Raw genomic sequence first — 17,808 nt, 5'->3', positions numbered from 1 at the left:
GTGTGTATTTATAAATATTGATTGGTGTGTATTTAAGGTATTCTGGAACACGATCGATTCATTTCGTTCTGAGAAACATGTGTGTCAAGAGGCTAATGATCGCATAGCCTTTCATTGCATTAGTTGTGGTTTTTCCCATACGGAATAATTGGTTCGATCAATTCGATCAGGATACAATACTCCTCCTGCACCTAAAAAACCAATAAATGCCAAAGTAAATACAACACCAAACATTCCAAATAAACTCTTCTTTGAAAATTGATAAGAAAATACAGCAGCGTTCAATCCATAAAACAAATGATACACTCCACTCATTAACATGATGGTATAATAAGGTAACATGATGGCTCTTCCAGGATTTTTTTCCATACTAAAAGTCACTTGTGAAAATTCTGAATCGATAGGATACGTGAATCGAGTCGCTGTAATATGAACTGGCATTAATACAAGCAAGACGTATCCTGCATAACGATGTAATTGTAATGGTTCATTATAAATTTTCCTTTTCAAATATTGAATGATGGAAGAAAAGGTGTCCTTTTTCTTTGAATCTTGAGCGTCATCGTTTGAATCGGTGGTTCTTGTTGAATTTCCTGGATTCGTGATTTGAGTTGTTGTGTCTTGGAATTCAACAAACAATTTCGTACAATGATTCTTCCCACTCCACTCAACATGTGCATTGCAAGAGGTCCCAAAATGCAATAATATTCTGCATGATTTCCCAATAACCATTGTGGACGATAGAATCTTCTCAAATACATTTGAAGAGTGTCATAGGTGTTTGAGAGATCATGGCTGTCATGGTATTCATGACGTGCAAGGAAAGGAAAAAACTAAACGCTATGCCAGTGTACTGCTGAACTGATCTCAGGAAAGAATCTATTCGTGATGAAAATGTTGTAGAAGAGTGAGACATGGTGGTTGAATGTGTAGATCCCATTTTTTTGATGGACAACCATGGAGTTTTATTTGGAAACTTTGGTGGTCTGGCGGAGTTTTGTAAAGTCATCTCTGAGATGATTGGACAACCGTCGGAAACGAACGCACCTTTACCAAGATTATTTGAAATCTTGATTTCTCATTCAAATTTCCTTGATTAGTGCAAGCATAGTACTTTACATCACCAAACTGGTCCATTTCAAATGTGTTTCATCATACTAAAGAGATGGTCGTCCTTTATCGATAATTGTTTTTTCTCGAGAAAATGATTTGAATGAAAAAATGCTTCAAGGTGAAATGGGAACCACACTCTCATCCTCTCACACTTCTACGGTTCAAAAAACAATTGAACTTGCACAAAGTAAACAACAATATATTATTCGGGACGGATTGAGATTTGTCATACCGTATTGGTTAGATTTTAGTACGGGATGTAGAGATCGATGGGTTGGTAGAAAAGTGTTTGAAGTTTATCGGAGTGAATTTCCCTACTTTTCTGAACAGTATTTAAAAAAAGCTTTTGAATTGGGAAGATTCAAACAAAACAACAAAATAATTCATGATATAGATACTATCATGGAAAAGAACAAGTCTATTACTCATCGGGTTCATTTTCATGAAAAACCAATTTATAATCGGAATATTAATATTTTATATGATGAAAAGGATTTATTAGTTGTTGATAAACCTCCATCATTTCCGATACATCCATGCGGTCGTTATAGAAAAAACTCATTAACTTTTATTCTTGAAGAAGCTGGATACAATAGTTTGCATACAGTTCATAGATTAGACCATAGTACATCAGGAGTATTGATGATTGCTAGAGATAAAAAAGTAGCTCAATCTATTGTGAATATGATTAACACTAGGGAAAATACAATTGGAAAGTATTATTTGGCAATAGTGAAGGGAAAATTTGGAAAAGAAACAACAAATGGATTTTTTGAAGAAATGCAAGTCGTGAGTTGTGATACAAAGGTGTACTGTAAAGATCACAAAAAAGGAATTTGGTCTGCCAATAATGAGTTGGGAACTTTTGATGCTCTCACATTTTACTGCCCTATTGCATATAACAAGGAAGAAAATATTTCTCTCGTAATGTGTAAACCAGTTACTGGAAGAACTCATCAAATACGAATTCATCTCGAATATCTTGGATTTCCAATTAGTAATGATTTTTTCTATAATCAAGAATTTGTTACCAAGATGAAAGAAAAGAAAGAAACAAAGAATCAAACCTCAACATTAAATACCTTCAACAGCGAAGCCAATACTATGAAGAGAAAAGAAATTGGTAGCAATGAAACCAGCAGTTGCTCTCCAAAATCAAAGAAACAAAAATACAGAGGCAGCGACGAAGAGGAAAAGACTTCCGAGTGCAATACCACATCAACCAAACGAAAGTCAACAGGAAAGAAATTTGATGAAGAAAGTAAGGTTCAAGAATACGAGGAGATTTGCGTCAATTGCAACCCGTTGTACTCTGTCAAACAGTCCGAAGAGCTTGAGGAAAGCATACCGTTGTGCATTTATCTGCACTCTTGGAGATATGAGTTAACAGATGAATGGACCTTCGAGACACCAATTCCTTCGTGGGTTTTTGAAAAGTTTGGTTCAAAAGAAGAGTTAACTCTGCGAAATAAGTTAAGAGATGTTAAAGAAATTTTGGCCAACCAAGCTCAAAGAAAGTAATAAAATTTTTATAAAGTACAAAATTAATAGGTCACTTCTTCTTCATCAACATCCATTTGAGCTTGGTCATCATCTGTTGTATCTTCATCTTTCTTTTTATCTTGGGAGTCTTTCTTCTTCTTGTCTTCTTTTTTATCCTCAGTTGATGAAGATGTCTTCTTGGATGACTTGGGTGCTGATTTGGCAGGTTTCTTAGGAGTTGGTTTGGGAGATTCCTCTTTTTCAGGTTCAACAATGTAGGGTGTGACATCTGAAGGAATTTCATAATTAGTTATTGCATCAAGCAGCCATTTCTCTGTCACACCAATAACAGGATCTGGCACTTTTTCAATGGTATGACCTCCTTCCAATTCTACAGTCAAAGACTTGACCTTTGGTTCAATAAACTTTTCATCCTTGGAAAGAATATGGTATGATGCAGTTCTTGAGCTTGTAACGACTGATCCACCTAATAATTCAATCAATCTCTTCAAATGTTTTGCAGGAGGATTTGTTTGAGTAGAAACTCTTATTTTTGTATCTGCAAGTAATTTAGAAGGACCTTTCTTTTCATCTTCCATATCATCATCTTCATCACCTGATTTGGATTTTCTTGGTTTTCTCTTCATTCTTTCTTCTTCACTTAATAAAATTGCTCTTGACTTTTCACTTGCAGGAGAAACATCAACAAGGTATGGAGTCTCGTCAACCTTTTTACCTTCTTTTTCACATGCATAAAACCAATCTACATTTACAATATGTGCACCAAATGCAACTGCATATAAAACCTTAATAGTTCTTCTTGTTTTGTCTTCTTTTGGAACAATTAAATGAGTAAAGTATTGTCCATTATATTCTTCAAAATTCATAGTATGTGGATCACATGTAGTTGCCCAACTAAAATCTGCTAAAACTCTCCTCATTCTTGGTTTAGAAGATTTTTCATCAAGTTTTGGTGATTCTCCATCTTTTGGTTCAATTGCAACTTTCTCTTGCATTGCAGAAATAATTTTAAGTTTGTCACTATCACCAACTGATGACATTTCTAAAACATATTTTCCTTTTGGAGGTTTCTTAATTTCAGAAATTGGTGCTTGAATATCAAAGCCAGTAAAGTCAAATCTTGTAACATGACCTTCATCATCAATTGCATCTGCTCCATCATTATCAAAATATTCATCATCTTCCTCTTCTTCATCAGATTCACCTTCATAAACTTCCTTCTTTGGTTTTGAGGTTTTCTTTCCTGCATCTGGATTATTCTTTAAATATTCTTCTTTAAGTTTTTCAGATTGTTCAACATATGGTTTCTTCTTATCATCAGAGAGTTCTTTCCACATACTTGAAATTTCTGATAATTCAATTGACTTATTCTCCTTTTTCTTCTCAGCCATAAAGAGATTATAAGCACTAGGTGGTCTTTTTGTTTTCTTTTCATCCTTTTTCTTTTCATCTTTCTTCTTGGTTTCATCTTTTTTCTTGGTTTCACTCTTCTTTTTCTTGGTCTCATCATCTCCCTTCTTATCTTCATCTTTCTTTTTAGTTTCAGTCTTCTTTGTCTTGTCATCTTTCTTGGCTTCAGTTTTCTTGTTGTTTTCCTTCTGTTTAGAAGAAGTTGCCTTTTCCTTTTCATCATCCTTTGATGAAGGCTTGGAGGTCTTCTGTTTAGCTGAAGTTTTCTTATTGTCCTCATCTTCAGTTGATTTAGAACCCTTTGTCGATGACGATGATGAAGCCTTTGATTTGGATGAGGTTTCGGTCTTTTTCTTCTTATTTTCAGGTTCCTTGGTTTCGGAATCTTCTTCATCATCCTTGTTTTCTGTTCCTTTCTTCTTTGATTCTTTCTTCTTTGAATCAGTCTTTTCCTTGTCATCATCTTTCTTTCTCTTTCCCGATTCGGGTTCTTCTGGTTCATATTTAGAATCTACATCAAGAATTTTCTTCTTTGAAATACAATCCTTGACCCATAGAGGATTAACAATCTTTATACCTTTCTCTTTTGCATTCTTATAAGTTGCAGGTTTTCCCTTCAAAAATACCAAATATTTGATTTTATCGGAGATCTTTTTCATCACATTACCACCTTCATTACTCAATGATTCAGTAATTGCATCACTACTATCAGCACCAGTTGTTTCATCGGAGATACCAACAAGAAAATCTAAACCTTTAAAAACTCCATCCTTGTTCTTGGAGTCTTTCTTTGACGATGATGACTTGGTTGCCTTCTTTTTGTTGGAGTCCTCTTTCTTTGTTTTTGATGATGAAGCCTTTGATTTGGATGAAGATTCTTCCATTTCAGTATCACTTAAATTTAAATCAACCTTCATATCATTATCAGATTGAGCTTCTTCGGCTGTTGTCATTTCTTCCTTTTCTTCGGTTGCCTCGTCCTTTTTTTTGGTTTGCTTTTTGGGTGCCATGATGATCTAGATAGAGGTTTTAACAAATTTTTTTTCGTTTGATTTGTGGAAGACCCTGTTCGACTTTTCTCTCGAAACTAACATTTTACAATGAAATTGGCGCATTTTCAAAAACTCTCTTCGAATTCGCAAGGATTTATTGAAATCTCAAAGTTCGTCCATAATGTCATCAAGACCACAGAATCCTCTCAAAACACAAGATACATCCATTACTTCCTTCTCAGGACTTGTTAATTTGAATTTCAATAAGGACCCGCATAGCGTCTGAGTTAAGTGAATCATCAATGCGTTCCATTCGGAAGGAGTACACAACAACAGACTCTTGAAAACATCCTCTGAAACATCAAGTAATTCCTCTTCGGTGTTCACAAACTTTGTACCAACCAAAATACATCGACATAACTGTGTGAGTGAATTTACATTTCCTGATGAAAAGAGTTTTAACCTGGCTTGCAGTAACTTTTCCGAGTTGAGAACTGATACCGCTTCTGAAGAGCTTGTTGTTTCATCTGTTGATATGTCTTGTATTTTTCCTTCTTTAACGAGAAGTTTCATCCATGATGGTATGTGTTCATTCATGTCCATTTCAGCGAGGTCATCAAGGTGATTCGATTCTTCAAAAAATAGTGCATGAATGAGCTTGTCGAACATGTCCTCTGTAAATTTGATGGTATAGTATCCTTGGGCATCAATATATAACTTCACAAAATACGAATATACATCATCTGCTTTTCGGTAGGTGGTATTGCTTCCTGTTTGTGCATTTGGATAAGAATAGCTTTCTAAGGTATTGTAAACAGTATCTAATAATGTCACATGCATTTGACATTCATTGTTGATGATAATATTGCAGCTGATGTCCTCTTCAATTATTTCATCTTCCATGTTCATCATTTTACGAGGTGTTGAAAAATCAAACTCTTCCCTTGGATTGTATTGATTCACAAGTTCTACGAGGGGTAAAATTTTGTTCTTGTTTGATTTAAAGAAATTATTCACTTCTATTGCTTGTTGTCTGAAATAAAATTTGTTTGCTCTTTCTGAAATTGAAGCATTGTCTTTTGCATGACATTTGATTCTGCCATTCTTTTCATCAAATTCAGAGAAAACAATATTCGATAAAAAGTAAACCTTATTCTCCGAAAGGAGCCATCTAAACTGTCTTTTTGCAGATTCAATGTATGTAAGTTGAAGAATAGTTGGTTTGCTCTCATTCTCAAAACATGTATTATCCACAAAGAATAATAAATGTAAAGTATAGTCTCTCTCCTTTTGTTCAATTTCTTTTGAGTGAATTAAAATTCCAACAAAATCTATTTCATTGTTTCCATTTCGTTTTTCAGGGTCTTTCATTTCACTCATCGTAAAACATTTTCTTGGAATATAGAAATATTTTGTCATTTCTTCTTCTGTGAGATCTTTGTGGCTTTTGAATATTTCAATTTTTGTAAAAGATACAGTAGTAATGGATTTCATCACTTGATTTCCCGATTGCTTTGAAGGTCTGCAATTGTAGATGTCTAAAATATTTCCTTCTTGAAAAAGTTCAGAATCTTCATCAGTCTTCCACAGAGTTAACATTATTTCTCGATCATTTAGAGTAGTTTCTGGGTTTTTAAGGTATGGACAACAATCTCCCAATTTCACTGAGAGCATTGAGGAAACTTCTCGATTTAATTTTGGATCGTTTGCAATATACTCAGTGATTCTATTATTAACCGTTGTGCAAATATCACTTTCCACTTGTTGTTGATAAGAAGTGAGTATTTCTCTTTGATTCTCATCCAATTGTGCATAAAAACTCATTTCGTCTTTTGTTGATTGTAAAATGTTGTAGAGAGTGGATCCTTCATAAATTCTCCTAATGGGTGTTGTAATCGTAGATTTGGACCCTTTTCGTTTTCTCTTTTCTTCATCATAATATGTTTGAAATAAATTAGAACTGATTCTTTCCTTTTCTTTTTCAGCGATATTGGCTGCATGATCTTCAGACGCTTTAGTTCTCACAATTGTAGTTCCATCAGATTGTTTTTCAAAATACTTGACTGGATACACTCTTTTTACAATTGCTCTCATGTACGGGATGTTTCCTCCCTCTGCTTGAATACTTTTAAATGATGTTTTAAATGGCTTCTGTCGATATTGAAATCCTAGCATGGCGTCCCATTTTGCCTTCTTGACGCCATTGACACACAGCTTTAGACAGGCATTACTTGGCAACTCTAATGGTGGAGCGGCTTCAAAATTTTCTGTAAAATTGGCTCCAACAATTTTCAGTTTTTGTCCTTCCTTGATTTTCATCCATTCCACATATCGTGTGAGAGGTTCATCTAATTTTGCTTTCATACTGTACCAACCATCGCTCAGTTCTATAATTTTAGAGTCGCTATTGGTATCAGATGATTCAGAAATATTTAAAGAAGCCACTACCAATACAATGTAATGACCTGGAGGTACATCTTTTTCTGCGATTTGTTTTAAACAAGATCTTTTTCCCATGCAATATTCAACGTTGTATCGATAAACAAGTTGACCTAAAACTTTTTCAGGAGTTAAAAATGGAAAGGATGAATCCTTTGGAAATGTTCTATCCATGGATGCAAGTTTCCATACAATCCATCGAAAATGATTTTCTACCCATTCAATTTTGGTGACCTCTTTTTTAGCTCCAAATTTATGCAATAACTGCTGGAATTGTTCAGGACCAATCTCTGTGACAGGCTTTCCTTCATTTTCTTCCTGAATTGAAAGTAGCAATTCTTGAGAAATCTTGTGAGAATTTGTTGTGAATTTGAATTTCTTGGCATCAGTGCAATTCATGGAAACAACCTCTTGAGAGACACTAAACATATTACGTAAACTCTCAATTGGAAGCTGTTTGCAATCACCAAGTAATTGCATCTTTCGAGGTTTTGATGAATTTTCTGACTTTCTTTCTTCTAATGACTTTTTAACAGGAACCCAATTGGGTGGCTTAATGGGTGTTGTATCAGACTTGATGATCTTATTTGGACCTGACTTGATGGCTGTTGCACGTTCTCGCTCTCTTTTCGTTGCTTCTTCAAACAGCTTCTCAGATTTGATAGGTGTTTTAAACTTTTTCTGTTTTTTCTTTGTAGTTTCTAAAACTCTGTTGGTTGGTGTTTCTTTTTTCTGATCTGATAAATAAGAGGCAAATGGGGTCTTAATGCTTCTCTTAGGAGTGCTAGATGCAGCTTTCACAGGAGTGGCAAATTGTTCAGATGTAGCCAGTGGTGATTGTTTGGCTGTGATTGTGGTTTTAGAAGGTGTTTTGAATGGTTTATGGGAAGAGGCAGAAACAAACGCTTCAGTTGGAGGAGGTTTGTCAAATTGCGAAGAATTTGCACGTTGAAACCCAAAAGTTTCTTTTGGAAGATCACCTGCATCGTTGTTGGAACTTGCTCGAACAAATCCCAATGTTTCTGAAGGTAGTGGTTCTTCTTTGGATGCTGAAATAAAACCAAATGTTTCGTTTGGTCGTTCAGCATGAAGCTTTAAACTTTCAGAGTTAGCTCTTTGAAAGCCAAAAGTCTCTGGTGGTCTGCTGTTGGCTGCACTTTGAAATCCAAAGGTTTCTGGTGGTTTTTCTTCATCGTTGATGTCGTTTTGGTTAGATTTCAGTTTGTTAGAAGAGGCAGAAACAAATCCAAATGTTTCAGGTGGTTTTTCATTGAGGGTAGTTCCTTCTTCGTAATCCATGATTTCGGAAGATGAAGCAGAAATGAATCCATTCGTTGCTTTTGGTTTGGCTGATACAAATCCAAATGTTTCAGGAGGCTTATCAAAATTGTCACCTATTGTGGACATGTTCCTTGCACATGTAAAACCAAAAGTCTCTGGAGGTCTTTCTTCATTGGAAGAGCTCTCATGTGAAATGTTGTTATCAGTTGGAAACCTGGAAGTTTCCATATCACGTATAAATGATTTTGAGGTTGATTGTTTAAGCTCTTTAGATGAGGCAGATACAAATCAAATGTTTCTTGTGGCTTCTCAAAAATGGTTGAACGAGATGATTCAAAAGCTGTTGGAGGTCTGTTGCTGGATGCGCTTTGAAATCCAAAGGTTTCTGGTGGTTTTTCTTCATTGTTGCTGTCACTTGGTTTTGATTTCAGTTTGTTAGAAGAGGCAGAAACAAATCCAAATGTTTCAGGTGGATTTTCATTAGTATTTTCAAAGTGCGTCCTGTAAGAAGCAGAAACGAATCCAAAGGTTTCTGGAAGCATTTCCTTATCATTGTTATCCGTAGCAGAATAAATATTTTTCGATCGTGAAGCAGATACAAATCCAAATGTTTCTGGAGGTTTGTTTTCTTCATTTTGTGTTGTGCGATCAAAATTTTCTGTCTGAGCTTGTTTCATTGTAGAAGCATTTACAAATCCAAAAGTTTCAGAAGGTAGTTCCAAATCTTCATCCCTAAATAAATCCATCGTGTTCGTTAATTTAATTTTTTTAGAAGGGTTGTCAGATGGGGAAGAAAGATCTAAATCGTCAGGTATTTCAAATTCGTCATCATCATTTTCTTCATATTTTGAAAATTTTCTTGCATTTGGTTTTTCTGCTTCCGACTCTGCAAAATTGTCTTCCAAGCCTTCTAACAATTCTTGTGTATTGTTGATCGTAATATTTTCTGTTGGCTCCTCTCGTAAGTCATCGGAATTGAGAGATGATATCAATTCTTCCCCATCATAACCCTGATTTGATTCTTCTTCGACTTGAACCATCATGTCTTTTGAGAACAAATCATCATTTGTTTTGTTATTTGATTGTGACATTTTTTTCTGGAATTTTTTTGCTCGTGTTTGTGGTTTGACCTGGTTGTTGATTGAATAACAAGGTCTTTAATATCCTCTTTAAAACATCACCAACCAAGCTGTGCAAAATAATGAACGCAGCTGCAAAATCGCAACATCCGCTGCAACCCTCTTCCTTGATGAAAAACGTCGCGAAACAAAAAAAATGAATACCATTCTCTTCAACGTTGATTTCAAACCTATTGCAGCTTTCGCAGTGGTTTACTTGACCGAACAAAAGGTCAACTTCAAGGTTTCTAAAAATCCAGCTATCACTTTGGCTGAATCTATCAGTGGGTATGTTCATTGATGGCTCTTCTTCTTGTTAACACTTTTATCCATCATTATTTTGTTTGAATTTTTATATTATCATCGGCATCAATAACACGCAAAACACAACAACAGGGTTCGGGGTAACTTTAATTTAGCCTACATCCTTTCGAACAACACCAAGCTTTCTGCTCCAGTTGAAGATTTTCTTGTTGCCATCGAGACTGCCAATGAAATATCCAAATCAGGATTAATTGAAGAGTTGGATGTTTGCATGCAAAGACTGGACAACCTCCTCGTAACCAAGACCTACTTGTCTGGTGAAGAGTTGTCAGTTTGTGATTTGTGTGTATACGAGAGCTTGAAGCAACACAAATTGGTGATGCAATACTTGAAGAGATTTGAAAAATCCATTCCAAACTTGGTTCGCTATTTCACTCTCATTCATAGAAATCCAAAGATTCAACAAGGTCTGAAAACACTTGAGAATGCTTCCAAGGTAGGAACAAGTACCGATGAAGTCTCTTCGCCAAGCACGACCAGCAAGCCTTCAAGTTCGAGCTCATCTTCTGCTGCCACCAAGACCACCACAAGTGGTGCAACCCCAACTGAAACTGTGGATACTGAAATTCGTTTAGAGCTTCCTCATGCTGAGATGGGTAAAGTTGTTACTCGATTCCCACCTGAAGCTTCTGGATTCCTTCATATCGGCCACGCAAAAGCTGCTCTCATGAATAGTTACTTTGCTAAAAAATACAATGGTAAATTGGTGATGCGTTTCGATGATACCAATCCCGATAAGGAGAGAGAGGAATATGAGCATGCAATTCTACAAGATTTGGAAAGATTGAAAGTCAAACCAGATGTCTATGTTCGTTCTTCGGATCATTTTGATAAGTGCATTGAGTTTGCTGAACAATTGATTAGAGAAGGTAAAGCCTATATGGATGATACTCCTGTTGAGGAATTAAGAAAAATGAAAATGGATGGTACTGAATCTCATAACAGAAACAACTCTCCTGAAAAGAATATGCAAATGTGGAAGGAATTAATTTCTGGTACTGAGTATGGTAAAAAGTGTGTGTTGAGAGCAAAGATTGATATGAAGGCATTAAATAAGACTATGCGTGATCCTGTTCTTTTCAGAAGTAAGGATAAGCCTCATCCAAAACTCGGAGACAAGTACAAGGCATATCCAACCTATGACTTTGTTTGCCCAATTGTTGATAGTTTGGATGGAGTTACTCATGCTCTCAGAACCAGTGAGTACAATGACAGAAATGAACAATATTATTGGATTATTGATGCTTTAGGTATTCGAAAGCCATTCCTTTATGACTTTTCAAGATTGAATTTTGCCAATACTGTCATGTCCAAACGTAAATTACAAAAGATTGTAGACATGGGTGTTGTTGAGGGATGGAATGATCCTCGTTTCCCAACAGTTCAAGGTCTCTTACGTAGAGGTTTAACCGTTGAGGCTTTGTATTCATTCATTTTGGAACAAGGTGCTTCACGTAATGTTGCTACTTTGGAATGGGATAAATTATGGGCAGCGAACAAGAAGGTGATTGATCCAATTGTACCAAGATATTGTGCCATTGATAAGGAGGGTATTGTGAAATTTAAGCTCACGAATGGACCACAAACCATGGAGTCAAGAGAAAATGCCAAACACAAGAAGAATGCTAGTTTAGGTATGAAGACCACTTATTATACAAGTGTTATTTATTTGGACAAGGAGGATGCTGAAGCTATTGAGCAAAATGAAGAAATTACTTTGATGGATTGGGGTAATGCAATTGTTCAACAAATTATCAAGAATGAAGCTGGTAAGGTTGTTGAACTTGTTGGTGTATTGCATTTGGAGGGAGATTTCAAAAAGACAAAGAAGAAGTTAACTTGGTTACCAACTAATCCTGATGTTCTTGTGGAGGAAGTAACAATAGTCTATTATGATAATTTAATTTCCAAGACGTCTTTGGATTCTGATGATAAGATTGAAGATGTTGTCAATCGTGATTCCAAGCTTGTGACTGTATCCATTGGTGATCACAATTTGAAGTCTCTCAAGAAGAGTGAAATTATTCAATTGGAGAGAAGAGGATATTTCATTTGTGATGTGCCATTTGATGGAAAGACATTAACATTGTTTAACATTCCAGATAGTGTCAGCAAGAAGACCTTGAAGAAATAAATTTGAGAGCCATGCTTATTGCTGTCCAACAACACTACTCATTTTAAAGCCAAACAAAAAATGATCCAAAACGAACCTCAAGAGGAGGCATCCTCACGTGTTCCGAAAGAAACATCATCGAATGCATCAACACCGTTAGGGCTGTTTGATAGAATACGACGACGGATGGGAAAATCAGCATCTAATAGTAGCAACAACAACATCAATACATCAAAAATAGAAGGCTCATCACCTCACCAAAAAACTCCAGATGTTTTGGATTCAACAAAAAAGAGACCCTACTCTGTAACTAGTTCCTCAACAAGTATACAACCACAAGATCCAGAATCTTATGACTCGTATATGATTGATGACGAGGATGAAAAGGATTCGGGTGTGATCATTTCCAAATCACAACATACTTCAACCAATGATACTACTGGATCCTCTCAAAATGATTTCATTGACTTGACAAAAGATAGCATTGACGAGTCGTTTCATACCTCATTCCTCATGACACCAACTTCCGATGGTGATGTTCAGGCCATTGTAAAATGCACTAATGACCACTCACTAAATTCACCTACTGGACTAACTCCTGTTTTTAAGAGAAAGAAAATTGCCATGCCATCATTTCTGTTTTCAGACGATGATTTAAAATATGATAGAAACGAATCTAAGACTATCATTCCAATATTACACATTGAAGATAAATTTTTAATTAGATTTACAAAACCATCCTGGACTGTTGTCCCACTTGATAAAGATACCGTAAAAGATTGTGAAGGAGATTTAAAACATCCTAAAGAATTTTATTTGGATTTTAAAAAACCAATATTTACGGTTTTACACTTTCTCAAACTCGTGCACTATTTTAATTTTAATCAACACAAAATTATGGAGAAATCGAAGTTTATCAATAATTTAAAAGATTTATTAATTGTACTTCGACCCTATTCTACAGTTTTTGTAGACTCTGAAAACAGTATGGAATATTTGTTGGAAGAAATAAGAAATGCTTTAACAGAAGATAAGAAAAATTCCATGTACACACACGTTGATCAAGATTGCTCTGTAAAATATGTAAATAATCTTCAATTTCTAGCACTAGAGTACATGCAATTATTTAGTCAATATTTCGAAGGAGGCAACGTTCCTCATAAAAGGAAAAATATTAGAAAATTACAACAAGCTGAAAATATTCTGAAAAAAGAATTTTCATCCAGAACAGTGCGATGTTTTGAAGAAAAGGAAAAAAGACTCCATTTTGAAGGGTGTCATTCTCTCTATAACTTTATGGATGTGCATTTTAATGCTAAAAAGTTTGAATTTTACTATTCACATGGTGAAAAACGAGAAATTGGATACAATGGCCTTCCTCTATTTCACTCAATGATCGAATCGCTAATAATTTCTAAATTATTTTTTAAAGGTGGTGAATATAAGGGAGATATCATTTCAACAGATATGTGTGGGGACCTTGAAGAAGAGATGGAACATATGGTTGGCAAGCACGTACCTCATGGATATGGAACTTGGAAGTTTATCAATGGTAATGATATTATGACTTACACGGGTCAATGGAGGTACGGAAAAAAAGAAGGTCTAGGGTCCTTTCAAATGGAAAGCTTGATCTATGAAGGAGAATGGAATGATGATCAAATGAGCGGTTACGGTGTGTTAAAAGTAACAGATGGTTATCACAAAGGCTCTATTTATTATGGAGAGTTTGAGGAAGGTAAAAGAAATGGCAAGGGAGTTCAATTCTACATGTACAATAACGATGAATGTAACGCTGAGAATGACATTCACAATCCTCTCGATCTCATCAGAGATGAATATGGACATGAATTTTATGAATGGTATCGAGGAGAATGGAGAAACGATAAACGTGATGGCCATGGAGAATACATGACCAAATATGAATGGAAAATTGGGGAATGGAAAGAAAAGTTGAGGGATGGTTTTGGATATATTCGAGAATCTATTCATGAATCTAAAAGAACCATTACCGATTCTTTATTTTATTATTTAACATTTGAGAAATTTAAACAAACCTCTAAAAAACCTCACATTCCTTCAACATTATTGCCATTTATAGATAGCTGGGAAAAGTTGAAAAAATTGAACGCAGCAGAATCGATTATAGCTCTCGGCGCTCAACAAAAATCTGCTAAACGGACCATTCACATGGGATATTGTTTTAGATCCAAACTGGAAGCTAAATGGGCAAAATTCTTTGAATCTTGCTCAATTCCTTTCTTTTATGAACCTTATACTTTTAAATTAAGAGATGGATCAGAATATACCCCTGACTTTTATTTACCACTTCAAAACTTTTGGATTGAAATCAAGCCACACTATCCAACTGAAGAAGAGCGAGTGAAGGCTCAATTACTTGCTGATTTTTGAATGGCTCTAATAGTGCACCAGTTCTTGAATGTTCAGAATTTATTAGTAGACATACACAAAGAGTTCAGCCAAAGCCAAGAATATTTCTCTTGTTTGGAGATGAGGTATCAGCACCTTTCGTAAGAAAATTTCAGGTTGGAGCAAAAGCAATAGAGTTTTTCAAGTCTGAAAGAAGCGACTGCACGACCAAAAACACAAAGAAGATAACACCACCAAGGCAAAGCGTTACATTTGCAACAAAAGAACCACTTGGTTGGTGTCAATGTTCGGCTTGTGGCAAAATTTCTCTGGAATTTAGATGTCAGCCTCCTTGTTGCCAAGCTACTTCAGATAGTGTCGTAGAAGAGCAAATGGGAGACACTTTATCAAAAGCATACCAAAGTATTACAAAATTGGACTTTGATGAATGGATGTTAAATTCGTCCGCCTCTGAAAGATCAGTCGTAATTAACAGCATATCTTTTTCTGGTCATCCACTAACGAATATCAACCAACAGCCTGTTAGAAAAAGTAAATTCTTTTAGCAAATTAAGTTTTGACGTTAATAATTGGACAAAATTATTGACAGTTTTTCTTCGAGCGATAAGTTGTCATTCAATAAATGTTTCTTAATATCGGGAAACCCTTTCTCAATTATGGTGATCAACTCTTCATTTTGCTTGTCGAGAAACTCAATTTCGTCATAAACAGAATAGTCTTCATCAGTTGGTATTGATTTAAGCATTCTAATTGTGTTCTCTTTCTCCGTAATAAGCTCTTTAAAATGTTCATTCTCTTCTTTCGCATGCTTGAGGTGTTCTATCAAAGAGATGGTGTCCTTGGAGGCTGAGTCAAGTTTTGTTTGTAGTTCTTTGGTGGTCTCATGGAGAACAATATTCGTGTTTTGGTATTTTTGTTCCAATTGCTGAATCTTGGATCGTTCCATGTCTGTAATGGATAATAGCTCGTCAATCATTTTGATCACTGAAGTATTGTCGTTATTGCTTGGTACAGTAGAATCTTGGCCATTGAAGGACAAATACACGGATGATATCTTATTTACAAGTTCTTCTCTCTCTAACTTCTCTTTTTCACATTGAAGCATTGATTGCCGTAATAATGACTCTACCGCTTTCACTTCCTCTTGTAATTGTTCAATTGTCTTGTTTTTTTCAGTAATGTAAACTTGTTGCTCTTCAATCTTTTCTGTTTTTGATTTCAATTTTAGCTTGTACTTGGTAACAAGGGAGGATGTTTCTTGTAACTGTTTGCGAAGTTTGACTATTTCATTTTCGTATGATTCTTTGATCGATCTCAAAGAAAAAGAGTTATCGTCGTCCTCAGAAGAACTTTCATAATCATCACGGTTAGTTTCTAGCTCCTGATGGTCATGTTGAATTTTTAGTACATGCTGTTCCTCTTAAATAATTTTGATACTTACAGTGAGCGAATGGAATGGTGGTTGTTCCTGAAGAGAGGATGGTTGTTCCTTTTTCGTTTGCTTCTCGTCATGTTCTTTAAAAAGAGTCTCTGTATGTTTCTCAAGAGCAGTCATTAAATCATTCATGCATTGAATTTCTCCTTCACATTCCCATATTCTTACTTTGTTGTCTGTACAAAAAGCAAATATCCTCTTCCCAGGAAGAGCAACCATATTAATCACTGAAACAGAGTTTGCCTTAATTTTCTTGATAGGTTTCAGAGACGTTGAATCAAAAATATGAAGCACCTTGTCATCTCCACAGCTCCATACTTGTTTAGTTGTACATAATAATCCGTTCACCATTTCTGAATGAGCTTTTGTTTCTTTGATACATTTTTGTGTCTCACAGTCCCATACTCTTAATTTACCATCTACACTGCTGGTCCATATATGATGTCCATCAAAAATAACATGTCTTGTAACTACTGAAAATGGAATCTGTTTAAGTGTTTTCCCGTCTGTGGATCTAATATAAATACTAGTATCAGAACAAGTCCAAACTTGATGTGAATGATTAAGAAAAACCATACTTCGGATCGGACCTGTCTGATCATTTAGTACGCATTCCGGTTGAAAAGTAGACAGTGCAATAATACAAATGGAAGAATCTTGAGAGCAGGTCCATACAAATTTTGATTTTGTAATTTCATTAAATACACATATAATTTGTGTTATCTCAGCACTATGATAATGCAATTCAAAAATTTTGGTAATTGAGACAGCATCCCAAACCAATAGTTTTCCATTGTTGAAACCAGTCCACACTGTACATGCAAGTTCCTGTGACAATGAATTGACACATGTCATGCAAGAAAAAGAAGACTTGGAAATATCTCCTAAATGTCCACCAACTGAAATTCGCTTGAAATCGAGACTTGCTATATTATCCTTAATATCATAGATACACAAGTGACAGTCATTTCCTCCAGTCCAAATCGAACTAGTTTTATCAACATAACAACAGCATTTAACCTCCCCGTCTTTAAACACATTTTTGAATGTATTGATCAGCTCACCAGTTCTACCAATATTAGTTGTTGTATCCGAACTAGGAGAGCTGCATCGTGAACTACTGTTTGATTCTTTAGTAGATGAAGAATTAGATAAAGGGGTGTAAGCAGAGGAGGCTCGTGAACCTGGACGAGGCGTCTCTACATGTTTTTTTGTTGACGAGTTATAAAGGGAAGACTGAATCGATGGAACTATTTAAAAAAGGTTATGCATTGTTGGCATTCATTCCTACACTCACCTTTCGATCGTGAAGAAGTAGTACTGCCCGATGATCCTACACTACTAGAACTCGAGCTTGTTTTGAACGCTACATTAAACAGTTTAGAATTTTCAATTTGTCATTGCAAATATTTACCTGGCTTTTTTGGAGTATTGGTTTTTGATCCAACTGTCATCATTCCGTTTATATATATCAATTACATCATTGAAGATCATCAACACCTACCCTTATTACTTTCCGATGAAGCTTGATGATGGCCTCCGGAGGGAGAGAGAAGCGTAGATGAACCCGTCAGCGTCGGGTTTGGAGTTTGTGTTCGTTTGGGTGGTTGTTGTAACATTTTTTTTATTACTAGAGCATAAAAATGCAGCGAGAGATCTGTATTCATTGTGTGTGTGTGTGCGAGTGAA

The 17,808-nt window shown here is 35.5% G+C and overlaps 7 protein-coding genes across 7 annotated transcripts; 3 read left to right on the top strand and 4 right to left on the bottom strand.

Annotated features, from left to right (window-relative positions):
* Positions 1-111: 111 nt before the first annotated feature.
* C9374_000158 (uncharacterized protein) lies at positions 112-940 on the bottom strand (the record flags this gene model as incomplete). The annotated part of the gene is made up of 2 exons (XM_044690902.1): positions 112-620; positions 760-940. 2 exons carry the CDS (start codon positions 938-940, stop codon positions 112-114), a joined length of 690 nt encoding a protein of 229 aa, XP_044552711.1.
* Positions 941-1,221: 281 nt separating this feature from the next.
* C9374_000157 (uncharacterized protein) lies at positions 1,222-2,634 on the top strand (the record flags this gene model as incomplete). The annotated part of the gene is made up of 1 exon (XM_044690891.1): positions 1,222-2,634. The coding sequence occupies one exon, from the start codon at positions 1,222-1,224 to the stop codon at positions 2,632-2,634; it is 1,413 nt and encodes a 470-aa protein (XP_044552710.1).
* A 23-nt stretch (positions 2,635-2,657) lies between these two features.
* C9374_000156 (uncharacterized protein) lies at positions 2,658-5,036 on the bottom strand (the record flags this gene model as incomplete). Its single annotated transcript, XM_044690880.1, has 1 exon — positions 2,658-5,036. One exon carries the CDS (start codon positions 5,034-5,036, stop codon positions 2,658-2,660), a length of 2,379 nt encoding a protein of 792 aa, XP_044552709.1.
* A 147-nt stretch (positions 5,037-5,183) lies between these two features.
* C9374_000155 (uncharacterized protein) lies at positions 5,184-9,829 on the bottom strand (the record flags this gene model as incomplete). The annotated part of the gene is made up of 2 exons (XM_044690869.1): positions 5,184-8,952; positions 9,024-9,829. 2 exons carry the CDS (start codon positions 9,827-9,829, stop codon positions 5,184-5,186), a joined length of 4,575 nt encoding a protein of 1,524 aa, XP_044552708.1.
* Positions 9,830-10,013: 184 nt separating this feature from the next.
* C9374_000154 (uncharacterized protein) lies at positions 10,014-12,314 on the top strand (the record flags this gene model as incomplete). The annotated part of the gene is made up of 2 exons (XM_044690858.1): positions 10,014-10,144; positions 10,253-12,314. 2 exons carry the CDS (start codon positions 10,014-10,016, stop codon positions 12,312-12,314), a joined length of 2,193 nt encoding a protein of 730 aa, XP_044552707.1.
* Positions 12,315-12,374: 60 nt separating this feature from the next.
* On the top strand, positions 12,375-14,705 carry C9374_000153 (uncharacterized protein; the record flags this gene model as incomplete). The annotated part of the gene is made up of 1 exon (XM_044690847.1): positions 12,375-14,705. The coding sequence occupies one exon, from the start codon at positions 12,375-12,377 to the stop codon at positions 14,703-14,705; it is 2,331 nt and encodes a 776-aa protein (XP_044552706.1).
* A 541-nt stretch (positions 14,706-15,246) lies between these two features.
* Positions 15,247-17,738, bottom strand: C9374_000152 (uncharacterized protein; the record flags this gene model as incomplete). The annotated part of the gene is made up of 5 exons (XM_044690836.1): positions 15,247-16,065; positions 16,126-17,369; positions 17,417-17,485; positions 17,534-17,566; positions 17,624-17,738. The coding sequence occupies 5 exons, from the start codon at positions 17,736-17,738 to the stop codon at positions 15,247-15,249; spliced, it is 2,280 nt and encodes a 759-aa protein (XP_044552705.1).
* Positions 17,739-17,808: the final 70 nt, after the last annotated feature.

The sequence above is a fragment of the Naegleria lovaniensis genome (genome assembly GCF_003324165.1).
Source record: "Naegleria lovaniensis strain ATCC 30569 chromosome Unknown tig009, whole genome shotgun sequence".
NCBI lineage: Eukaryota > Heterolobosea > Eutetramitea > Acrasida > Naegleriidae > Naegleria > Naegleria lovaniensis.
This window is presented reverse-complemented; position numbering and strand designations above follow the sequence as displayed.